Here is a 13,749-nt window from a genome sequence, read left to right as displayed (position 1 = left end):
GTCTCGCTCTGCCGGCGCTTAGAATATTAAGTTGGTGATAGCTTAAGCTTAGATTTAAGTTTCACTTTTAATTCGGCTGTTCACTGCGCTAGTTGGATGTTACTCCAAAAATATAAAAAGTAAAATTAAATACTTAACTTGTACAGTGCGTGACAAAATGTTTACACAAATAAATGAAATTTTAAATAAAAAGAAAAATTAAACTCAAAATAAGTTAACTGGCGCCCAACGGATTGGAGAACCACACAACAGCCTGAAGGAGTTTGCAGAGGAATTTTAATCAATTATCCTCCTAGCCGAATTAATCGTCAACCTCGATCTCTTACCCATGCTTGAGGAAGAGAAGCGTGCGAGGAAGTGGCCATCGGGGGAACCCAAGTAACGACGCAAAGGACTAAAAGGGACTCTTCTTCCAGCCATGCACGTGTAAGATGCTAATTTTAAGTATTTTTAATTCCCATTTTTAATTATATAATTCAATCAATTAAATACATATGTAAGTGAAAAGTGTTAAAAATAATATTATCTTCTATCTAAAATGTAAAATTTGAATAAGTGGTTCAAAAAAGTGTATGGTATTCCTAGTTGAACACAAAAAATTAATATAAATTAGTAAAAATTCAAAAAAAAAAAAAAAAAAAAAAAAAATCGAGAAAAAACCGTTTTCCAAACAAAAAATATTATCTTTTACCAAAAAAAGAAGAATTTGAATCAGATATTCATTTCACAAAAGTGTATGCAAAAGTGTATTTTTAGTTGAACACAAAAAAATTAATATAATGAATTGAAAAATGAGGTAAAATAGTTATTACTAAACAAAAAAAAAAAAAAAACAAAAAAAAGTAAAAAAAAAAAAAGTTAAAAAAAAAATCTCTTTTTTTTGAGACAGCAAAATATATATTATATATGTATGTATATACGAATACTTATTAGTAAAAATAAAATAAATTGTTTTCCTACTACTTATTTAAATTTATTAAGAAATATTAATTTCAATTCAATATAACATAAAAGCAAATTTAGCTAACGAGCTATAATAAAATTATATAAAATAATCCTTATAATAAAATAAAATACAATCATAAATTAAAATTATAATATTTTGTTGAAAATCAATATAAAATAACACCACATTAAAAAGGAACTTTTAATCCTTATAATAATTTTCTAACTTAAAACGTCTCTGCGATTCACCACCTTCGGGGGGACCCTCCAGAGAACAATCATAATATTAACCATTTTCTAACTTAAAACGTCTCTGCGATTCACCACCTTCGGGGGGACCCTCCAGAGAACAATCATAATATTAACCATTTTCTAACTTAAAACGTCTCTGCGATTCACCACCTTCGGGGGGACCCTCCAGAGAACAATCATAATATCAACCATTTTCTATCTTAAAACGTCTCTGCGATTCACCACCTTCGGGGGGACCCTCCAGAGATCGGATATAATTCGATATTAAAACAATAATAACCATTTTAGAGGCTTATACAGCTATAACTAAAAATACCTAAAAAGACCGCGATTCACCACCTTCGGGGGGACCCTCCGGTTCTTATAATAAATACGAATATAACCTAAAAAAACTACAAAAAATTAATAGAATAAAAATATATAATCAAACAAATAATCAAAATGACTAACCCAAACAACCTTATTCGTCCACCAATAATAAATATACCATCCGTACCCTCTCCTGCCAATACACCAATTATAGAGCAAGTAAACGCAACACCAGAATTAGAAGCTCTGATTAGAAGAATAGTGAGAAATGTATGCCTCACCGAAGACAGCAGACAAACTAATCATAACGAACTTAACTGTACAGATGAAGTAATTAACAGCGAATATAGGCATAATATTGATGAACTAGATAAGGTTCCTGACGTAGTTCGCTGCCTCAGAGAATTTTCGGGAAATCCAATCGAATACAGCTCTTGGAAGAAGAGCGTTGATAGAATTTTAAAGTTGTACGAACCTATCAGAGGAACAGCTAAATATTTTGGTATTATAAATTCTATAAGAAATAAAATAACTGGAACTGCTGATAATGTTTTGGAGTCGTATAATACTCCACTAAACTGGAACAGCATTTCACGATGTTTGACTCTGCATTATGCAGATAAGCGGGATCTCGGCACACTTGAGTACCAAATGATTACTCTAGTTCAAGGCAACAAGACGGTGGAACACTTCTATCAAGCCGTGTATGAACATTTGTCTCTTATTTTAAATAAAATTTCGTGTATGGAAATCGGAAGTGAATCCATGAACGTCTTAATAGGCACATACCGCGATAAGGCTTTAGATACTTTTATTAGAGGTCTTAAAGGTGACCTACCGCGATTATTGGGAATGAAAGAACCAGTAGACCTACCACAAGCTTTATATCTATGTACAAAATTACAAAACCAAAACTTTAGGGCTCAGTATGCCAGACATACTAATAACATTGGAAAAGGGCTAAGCACAAGCTCACCACCACTTTTTTCCTATAGTTCACACCCTAACACATTTAACCAACATCGCGATTATCCTCAACCATTTCGCTCGCCACAAACACCTCAAAGGGTATTCCAACCAAATAGACCTTACAACCAATACCGTTACGGACATAATGATTATAAATTTCCTCCACCTAGGCCAACTGCCCCAAAACCACCGCAACCTATGGACATAGATCCAAGTCTAAAAACAGCTAATGTTAACTATGTGAACAGATCTTTTGCTCCTAAATACACAGGGAAAAGACCAACAAGTGGATTTTCCAATAATCAAAATCCACCAAAACTACAAAGAAATTTTCATATCAATAATTCAGAATTCGTAAACGAACAAGATAATTATGAACAAAACTTAATTGAATACACGAACAAAACAAAATTTATAAACGAGACATTTCCTAATGAAACTGAAGACTTTACAGACATACATTTTTTTAGATTAAGCAATTCATCACTACCATATTTCGAGTGCAAAACAACTAGCGGTGAATTGCTCAAATTCCTTATCGATACTGGCTCGAACAGAAATTACATACAACCAAAACATGTTCAAAACCCCATTCCTAATAAAAATATATTCTACGTAAATTCAATAGCAGGTAATGTTAAGATAACTCACCATACAATGGTAAATTTATTTAAACAAAATCATTTCAATGTAAAATTCTTTTTATTGCCACCTTTAAAATCCTTCGACGGAATATTAGGGAATGATAGCCTAAAAGAACTATCCGCCATCATTCATACGAAAGAAAATTATATGACTATTTGCAATAACTATAAAATTAAAATAAAACAACAATCTGCAAATTCCTTAAATAACATTGGCATCAGAACAGAACACATGACTGAACAAGAAAAACTTCATATCGAAAATTTAATAAGACAATACTCAAATTTATTTGCTGAACCAAACGAAAAGCTTACATTCACAACCATCGTAAAAGGTGAAATAAAAACTACAACCGAAAGGCCAATATATTCGGCATATTACCCATATCCTATTTCCCTAAAAGATGAAGTTGAAAAACAAATACAGGAACTTCTTGACAATAACATAATTCGACCTTCACGGTCTCCTTATAATTCTCCGGTATGGATAGTACCAAAGAAAATAGACGCTTCAGGAAAGAAAAAATATCGACTCGTTATTGATTATAGGAAACTCAATACCGTCACCATTCCTGATCGTTATCCCATACCCGACATCAGTAACGTACTCTCAGAACTAGGAAAAAGCAAATTATTTTCAGTCATAGACCTTAAAAGTGGATTTCACCAAATACCTCTAAAAGAGAACGATATAGAAAAAACGGCTTTCTCCGTAAGACACGGAAAATACGAGTTCACAAGACTACCATTCGGTCTCAAAAATGCACCATCAATTTTTCAACGTGCACTCGACGATATTTTACGTGAACACATAGGGAAAATATGCTACGTATACATTGACGACATAATCGTATTTAGTGAAGATACCGAATCACATTTCCAAAATATCGAAACCATATTTCGAACTTTACAAAACGCTAATATGAAGGTGCAAATCGACAAATGTGAATTCTTGAAAACAGAAGTCGAATTCCTTGGTTTTATTGTATCCCAAAATGGTATACGAACCAACCCAAAAAAAGTAGAGGCAATTAAAAACTTTCCCTGTCCAAGAACTATAAAAGACCTCAGGTCATTTCTAGGACTGTCCGGTTTCTATCGTCGTTTTATAAAAGATTACGCCAAATTGACGAAACCCTTGACATCCCTTTTAAGGGGGGAGGAAGGACATATATCCAAAAGACTTTCTAGTAGGAAATACATTAACCTTTCCAAAGAAGCCATCGATGCATTCCAAAAGGTAAAAAATTCTCTATTGTCGGAAGACGTTATGCTATCTTATCCCGACTATAATAAGGAATTTCACCTAACGACGGACGCATCAAAATACGCTATTGGCGCAGTATTAACACAGGAAAATAGACCCATTATATTCATTTCGAGAACCCTAAGTAAAACGGAGGAAGCATATGCCACTAACGAGAGAGAAATGCTAGCTATTATTTGGGCTTTGAAATGCCTTCGAAACTACTTGTACGGGACAGCCAAAGTAAAGATCTTTACAGACCATCAGCCATTATCGTACGCCTTATCTAACAAAAATTCCAATTCTAAAATGAAGCGATGGAAATCAATTTTAGAAGAATACCATTACGAACTACAGTACAAACCCGGATCAAGGAATAAAGTTGCAGATGCTTTATCTCGTCCCCCTCGCAATTCACATATTAACTCTATGACGTTGACCCAGAACAGCGACGAAAGCTCCTCACAGAATTTGATACCATTTGCCAATGTACCCCTTAACGTATTCAAAAACCAAATCATCCTCAATGTAGGAAATAACACTGACTACAAGTTTGAAATTCCATTCCCAACATATCATCGTCACACAGTAACTGATGTAACTTTCAACGAAGAAAAATTAGCCAATATCCTTAAATCATATCTGAACCCATCGGTTACTAATGGCCTCATGACAGACGAACGAACACTAGGTATGATACAAAAAATTTTTGCCGATCGTTTCAACAGATACAAAATACAGTTCACTAGGAAGTTAGTAAGAGATCTAACAAATTCAGCCGATCAAAATGAGGAAATTATTAATGAACACAATCGTGCCCACCGAAATAGCGAAGAAAACAAGTTGCAAATTCTAGAAAAGTTTTATTTTCCACAAATGAGAGCCAAGATTAAAAAAATCGTGAAACAGTGCAGAACATGTAAATTTAATAAATACGACCGTCACCCTCATAAACACGCTATTCAAAGCACACCAATACCTGAGTACCCCGGACATATTGTCCATATCGATATATACCACACAAACAAACAACTCATTCTTACCGCCATAGATAAATTTTCGAAATATGCTCTTATTAAACAAATTAAATCACGAGCGGCAGAGGATCTGAAACAACCTCTTAGAGACATCATAATTTCATTAGGAATACCAAAAGTTATTATATTCGACAATGAAAAATCATTTAATTCCAGCCCAATCACATTCATGCTGACTAATCAATTCAATATAGAAATTCACAAAGCTCCACCCTATAAAAGCTGTTCGAACGGTCAAGTTGAGAGATTTCACCTTACTCTTACCGAAATAATACGTTGCCTCAAATCAGAAAATACGCATGAATCATTTGAGGAACTCCTAGACAGATCAATTTTTGAATACAACAACTCAATCCATTCAACAACCGGTAAAAAACCTCTCGAGCTCTTCTTTGGCCACAGAACACTAATCGATTCCAAACAAATAGAAATAAATAGGCAAGAAAACGTTAAGAGGCTACGAGAAAAACAAGAGACTGATTTAAATTATCATAATAAAAACAAAACGCCCATGAAGAATTACGACATAGGTGACACAATTTATGTAAATATAAATAAAAGGTTAGGAAATAAATTAACTCCACGATATAAAGAGGAAATAGTCGCTAAAAACTTTAACAGTACTGTCCTCACCAAATCGGGTAAAACCGTTCATAAAAATTTAATTAAAAACTGCTTTAAGTAAAAAGTTAAAATTATAACTTATTGAAAAATTACAAAAATAATATGCATCAGAATTAGAAAAAATACGTTAAAGTAAATAGAATATAACTTTACTATCAAAAATAAAACTAAAAAGTAAAAATAAAAATATTTAAAATTGAAATTGAAATTGTAAAAAGAAAAAATTACTACATATACTCATGTTATTAACTGAGCCAAGGCCAATGTTATAACTTCATATAAATTAAAAAATTAAGAAACATTTAGAGTAAGAATCACTTGTAGGAATGAAAATGATTTGTAAACCTTTTTCCAACATTTAAATATGAATGTAAAATATGAAAAATGAAAATGATTTGTAAACTTTTTTCCAACATTTAAATATGAATGTAAAATATGAAAAATGAAAATGAATTGTAAACTTTTTTCCAATATTTAAATATGAATTTAAAATATGAAAATGATTTGTAAACTTTTTTCCAATATTTAAATATGAATGTAAAATATGAAAAATGAAAATGATTTGTAAACTTTTTTCCAACATTTAAATATGAATGTAAAATATGAAAAATGAAAATGAATTGTAAACTTTTTTCCAATATTTAAATATGAATGTAAAATATGAAAAATGAAAATGAATTGTAAACTTTTTTCCAATATTTAAATATGAATGTAAAATATGAAAAATGAAAATGAATTGTAACCCTTTTTCTAATATTTAAATACTTTAAGCAGTAAATCATGTAAAATATGTATGTACATAGTTAGGAAATACACCACTTAATTGCGCAAGGGCGAATAAACAGCACCTATCACCAGCCTAAGGAATCAAGCTAACCGTCATTGAATACGATACCAGTGCCAAATACACTATATATGTATGTACATACATATGTCGCTCATTGAAACATTTTATAAATAAAAGCTTACAGTACGAAACACGATTCTGCAGCTCAGCCATAGTACTCTTTACATCGAAGTCACTCAGTTGTCCAAATAAAACTTTACACTTGGCTGTCAAACGCGGACGTTCGAAATTAAGAAGGGAGGAGTTAACAAAATAAATATTTTGTTACACAGTGTGCTGTACCTGCTGTACCATGTAAGCTTAAGAATGCCCTGGAATGCAGGTACACAATTTGGCAAACGCATCACGCCACTTTACCGCTACCCACTAAAAGAACGCCAAACTAAAAACAGGGATTTTAATGACGCTACTAGCACGCCACTTTACCGCTACCCACTAAAAGAACGCTAAACTAAATGACGCTACTAGCACGCCACTAACAATATGCGTCGCTGCCGACGTCTCGCTCTGCCGGCGCTTAGAATATTAAGTTGGTGATAGCTTAAGCTTAGATTTAAGTTTCACTTTTAATTCGGCTGTTCACTGCGCTAGTTGGATGTTACTCCAAAAATATAAAAAGTAAAATTAAATACTTAACTTGTACAGTGCGTGACAAAATGTTTACACAAATAAATGAAATTTTAAATAAAAAGAAAAATTAAACTCAAAATAAGTTAACTTATATACATATGTACATATATTATTTAGTATGAGCATGTACAATATGCGCTTAGTAATGCAAAAATTACCATACTTTTTGCTTGTAAGTTAATTTGTGGCCACTTCGCCTGGCACCAGCCACACATCTGAGCACTTTTCACACGTTCTGCTTTTGTGCGCTACCGAGCAGAGCTAATTTACGATGAAAATTATCAATTCACCGGCGAGTTAATCGCGTCGAAAATTAGTTATATAATGGAAATCGATAATTTTAGCTGTTTTGAATCGCTAGTGATTTGCACTTTTCATCTAATATGTATGTAGGATTTTTATACACATACACAAACAGACATACATGCACGCAGTTTTATAGCCATGAAGGCCTTTACGGTGGCGGTAAATTAAAAATAAAATAAAAATTATAGTTACTTTATAAAATTTGATGAAAAAAATTTAAATTAATACTTATAATTCTGCAGATAAGGTTGATAATTCTTCACACAAGAAAAAAAAAAAAACAAAAAAAGCCAAAAAAACCTTTCGGAAACAAAAGATAAAATAACTAAGCTTAAAGAAATATCATTTATGTCGTAACTGAAGTCGGGAAAAGGAAGGAAAGTGGTTGAATTTTTAATCACCCCGCAGCCATGGTAGTTTTTTAAGCAGCGAATCCCTTAACCCTAATGGCTTTCTCAAGCCATGAAACGATAATATGCAGGTCGGTATCCATTGACTTGCCTTTACAATAAGCATATTGCGTTCCTGATAAATGGTTCCGCGGAATGCGCCGCTTTATGTACCAGACCATCAGTTTCTTCAGAGTTTTTAGTAAGAAGAAGGAGAGCCTAAAAGGCCTGAAGTCCTTGGCCGTGATGTGGGAGCCCCTACAAGCCTTCGGAGTGAACGTAACTCAGGCCCCGGGGATGTAACCCAGTTTTATACAGTTCGCCTAAATAGTTGTCAACCAGTTGCATGCTACCTTAACAGTCTGCTGCAGCTGCGCTAATATGATGTCATCCGGTCTCTAGGACTTGAAATGTTTCAACAAATTGATCTCCCAGGTCAAGTGCTGCTCATCCAGAAGGTGGACAAAGGCCGCGCAATCCTATTGTACCACTCCGAGAGCTATCCCCCAGACGACGCATTGTTAAGGAAGATAGCATCAAAGAGCAACCGAAATGTATCTTCACTGCTTAGCGCCCAAAGATAAACTGAGAGACCGAGCCTGGATACGAGGCTAGAAAAACTCGTATGAATTTAAGAACAGTGCTGACTTTCCCAGTCGAAAGGCATTTCATTCTAACTATTCTACTGGAAAGAAATGTTGCAGCTTCCCTTTTGATAGGAATTTTTAGCACTATTTTTCTCCAGTTTCCACAATTTTGTGCTTCTATTTGACCTTCTTACCGGTCTAATATAATTTGGGAACTAATACTAACGTTTCAATGAAATATTTAACAAAATAAAGTTTTTTAATAATACATTTTTTACCAAAAACTTTACAAATTTGTAATATACTTTTGAATTTTCTAAAAACAAACTAATAAATACGTCAGCAAAGTGCCCACGCTGCCGCACATTTCCCCATCAAATTAAGCTTTTCCAAAGCTCACTTTTCATCAATGCATTAACTTCAACAGCTCATACGTTTTCCTTTCAAATCTTTTATTGCCAGCAATTAATTTTGACCCACCTGTCCACTCAAAGTCATAATTTCTGCTATTTTTCACTTCAACGTACATACTATAGTTGCCACATTTAGACGCTGAACTGCGACAATTTACATTGCAAACTCAATTGAAAAGCCATTTGCGACAACAACAAAAACAAGTTTTCTCACCTCACTCATTTGTGCGCGTAATTTCCTTATCACTGAATTTAATTTTATTTGGCATAAAGTGGACGCGATTTGGCTTGTAGTTGCCATACTAATGGATGGCGATAAATTAAAATGAGCGTTTAGAGCTTTTGGAAGAGAAGAGAAGCAGTACCCTCGTTGGATCAATTGGTTGGCGTTAGAAAAATAAGCGATTTCTAGATAGAGGTTAGGATTAAGTTGGGTTAAGGTTCCTTAACGCTTTCATACGAAAGTAAAAATGGAAGTTTAGCTTAAAGCTTTAGTATCCATAACTTCTTATGAGTCCCTAGGCTTCTATTGAACCCACTCAATTTATATTTTTTACTCATTTCTTCAATATCAAAATTAACCATTTTCGATTTATTTCTTTCTTATGTCAAACTCTTGCCACTTTTAGTACTTTTTTGCATATTTTAATGTATGTTAGTAAGTAAAATGTTTATAAACAATATTTATAACCACAAAACCCAAACAATTTAGGCCGTGTACACACGCTCGCAGCTACTAGCTATCAACTTGTTTAGCCATAGCTGCCATTGGGCGTTTAACCACTGACGCAGAAGGCTTAGAAATTAATTCACTATGTCATGTATTATTGCACAGTTGTTCATATTTAATTGATACATACATATATACATACTTACATACATACATGTATGGATTTAATGTTTAAATTTGCATTGATTTATATTCATATTGAGGTTGCTGTATTACTTGTTTATGCAGTGTCTTGAGCGCTAACGGTTGTATGTGCATGTGTGGTTGTATTTTATGTAAGTGGTGTCGTAAATATCAAGGCGTTGTCGAATTTCACACGCTGTTCGTCGAATTGGTGCAAATAAATGTGTGAAACCGCACAGATTTCAAGGAATTTTATGCAACAACTTTTCGCAGGTGATAAAAAATTTAGAATGAAAGCTTGGTAGTGTAAGGTGTGTGTTGTCTAAGCACTACTAGGTACTAGGGTAATGAGTTTTTAAGGGGTAAAAGCACTGTGGATTAGAAGAAAATATATATATTTTACACATAAATGATTTATACGAATTTTGAACTTTTTTTTTGAAAGTGATTCAAGTGTTGTGTATGTCTTCATCGTGCTTTTTGTATTTAAAGTTGCCTGATTTTTCAGATCTCTTTACAATTAAAATTTCAAAAGACTATTTGCTCAATGAGAATTCGAATATTCTTCCATGAGCAAACCCCAATGAAAATTGAATTCTTTTTTCAAGATAAAAACTGGATAAGATTATTTTCTCAGTGAATTTTTTTTTCAGCCTTCAATTATAACCATAATAAAGAGATCTTAATATAATCTTTATTGATTTCTGGAAACAAAATTTTAATAAGCTGAGTTTTTTCCACTCTAGAGTGGTCTAAATTCTTCATAATATTCTTTCATAGTAAAATACATACTATATAATTAAATATTTTACATTTTTCAAGAGACTTCATTTTCTAATACAAAAATTATATTTTTTTAATTTTTCCTTTTTATGAATTAAATTGTTTATGTTTCGTTTTTATTTTAATTTAAGAAATGTATTTTGTTAATTCAAAAAATGTAATATATTTAAAAAAAAAAATTTCAAAAATTCAATAAATCAATTTATTTTTAAAAATAGATGTTTTGTTCGTAATTATTTTTATTTTTATTTATTTTTAAATAATATTGTTTTTTATATAAAAATTATATACATATTTTTAATATTTCTTTTTAATGAATTAAATTGTTTTTTTTTATTTTTATTTCCTTATTTTTCAAAATGTAATAATATATTTTTTTATGGAAACATTAATGTTTCAAAAAAATTTTTAAGCAAATTTATTATAAAATATATACATATTTTTTGTTAGTAATTATATATTTTTATAACAATATTGCTTTTTGTAGATAAATGGTATTTTTTTAATATTTCTTTTTAATGAATTAAATTGTTTTTTTTTATTTTTATTTTAATTAACTTAAATTGAAAAATCTAACAATATATATTTTTAATGAAAATAAATTAATTTAAAAAAAATTAAAAAAAAAAAATTAGTTAATTTATTATTAAAAAGACATATAATTTTTTTTTTTCAAAAATAATATATATATTTTTTTATAAAAATATTTTTTTATCAATAAAATTGATTCTTAGTTTGTTAATATTTTAATTTATTTATATATTTATATTATTTTTAAAAATTAAAAAAAACAATCGATATTTTTGAAATTTTTTATGTATTTTTATTTTTCTTAAAAAAATTACAAATTTTCAATATTTTTTTAGAATTAAATTTTTTTCTTTATTTTCATTTACAATATCCCTGTTGCAAACTTGACGCTAGCAAATGCCGGCAATAAATTTTATTTCTAAAAATAAAGTCGAAAAATACTTGAGCACTCAAATTAATGCCCCAATAAAATGTAATTAATGTTACATAAGTAATAATAATTAGTTATACATCGTATACATATGGACATGTGTGTGTGTGTTTCAAATATTTCAAATTCAAGGCAATAATATTAACTTTATTGTTGTAACTATAAGTGCTGCTTTTTGATTGTGGCAGTATTATTTATGAGTAGCCATTAGCATTATTGTTTATTCAGCTGTACATACATACATATATACTTACTTATATGCATACTTACATATACAGAGTATACATATTATACACTCTAAAGCATTCAAGTGCAGTGAGATACATACATATGTATATAAGGTACATATATGTTTAGAAAAAAATATGTTTAAAATAGTTCTTACTATTTACATATAAACCATATATAATATAGTATAAACGATATGACTTTCAGAGGTCATATGTCTTATCATTCTGAATTTGTCCTCTCTCACTGGTTTCTAAGCCCTCAAAGAGTATAGAAAGAACAAATAAATTCCTTCAAAAAAAAAAAAAATAAATAAAATAAAAAAATTACGAAAAACAACAATTAAATCACTATTTATAAAAATTCAACGCTAGAATAATTATTTGTTTAATTAAGGCAGGATTAATTTTTAATTAACACGAAGAGGTGTTAAGCGCCGACGGCGTTTTGTAATCAGTAATTAAGTTTTCATTCAATGAATTAATGAACAGCACACTTATTATGCATACATATGTCTATGTACCGTTATATGTATAGTCAGCTGGAAATTTGTAACTTAGGCATATAAATTGTACCGCTATGTGTACGGTAACAGGTGTAACATAGAAGTACTTAATTATTCATGCAACATTTTTCAAAGATAAGCAAGGTGTATTGCGTAATGATTATCTATTTAATTATTTTAATTTTATTTTTTTTTTTAATAATCTTAAACGAAGTTTTGGAAAATACTGAATTTTCACACGCATAGACTAATTACTGCAACTGTGAATCTTACAGAACGTGCTTAGAGGCTTAAATAATGTTGAAATATTTATAATAATTAATTTTGAGAATTTTATGTAAAAGGCAATTAATTAAAATTTTAATTATTTAAACAAAATGTTTCTAAAAATATTGTTTATTTACTTTCATTTTAGGTGAAAATCTGGTTCCAGAATCGACGGTCGAAGTACAAAAAAATGATGAAAGCTGCACAAGCGCCTGGCACCGGCGGCATGCCATTGGGTGGTGGTGGTCCAAATCCTGGTCAACATAGTCCAAATCAAAATATGCACAGTGGTGAGTTTTGAAATTTTATTCATGAAAATATTTTAAGTAAAGCTGCTACATTTAACTTTTTGTATATGTATATACATATGTATATATTTGCATAGGTTAGGCTTAATTAAGCACAAAAGAGAATTAATTCATAGAAAATGTAATTATCTAAAAAATTATGCAATGTTGCCAGATAAATTTTGGATAGAATCAAATGCAAAAGGTTAAGTTAAAATTAACACCAAAAACACTTAAACAATTTCATATTAATTAAAAAATTATTCAAATTAAAATTTGTTAAAAAATTAAAATTGAAATCATTTAAAATTTTATTGAAAAATTAATTAAAACTTTATTAAAAAATTAAAATTGGAAATAATTAAGATTTTATTAAAAAATAAATAAAATTAATTAATTTTTTTTTTAAATTAAAGTTGAATTTAATTAAAAAGTTATTAAACAACTAAAATTGAAATTAATTAAAAATTATTAAAAAATAATTGAAATTAATTAAAATTTCATTAAAAAAATTAAAATTGAAATTATTTAAAAATTTATTAATATATTTAAAATAATTAAAATAATTAAAAACTAACTTCATAATAATTCATTAAAAAATATTAAAAAAAAATATTTGACCTTGAAAAGCATTTCAAATATTAATCTTTAAAGCACTAGAAAATAA

The 13,749-nt window shown here is 30.2% G+C and overlaps 1 protein-coding gene across 6 annotated transcripts in view; it reads left to right on the top strand.

The window, feature by feature from the left end:
- LOC105227303 (homeotic protein distal-less) overlaps positions 1-13,749 on the top strand; it is a 116,699-nt gene that overhangs the window by 98,933 nt on the left and 4,017 nt on the right. For all 6 annotated transcript variants that reach the window (XM_049451663.1, XM_049451662.1, XM_049451666.1 and 3 more), the window contains exon 4: positions 12,944-13,085. In XM_049451663.1, the coding sequence (XP_049307620.1) occupies positions 12,944-13,085 (142 nt within the window). The remainder of the gene's footprint in view (positions 1-12,943; positions 13,086-13,749) is intronic.

This window comes from Bactrocera dorsalis, chromosome 3, assembly GCF_023373825.1.
Source record: "Bactrocera dorsalis isolate Fly_Bdor chromosome 3, ASM2337382v1, whole genome shotgun sequence".
Taxonomy (NCBI): Eukaryota; Metazoa; Arthropoda; class Insecta; order Diptera; family Tephritidae; genus Bactrocera; species Bactrocera dorsalis.
This window is presented reverse-complemented; position numbering and strand designations above follow the sequence as displayed.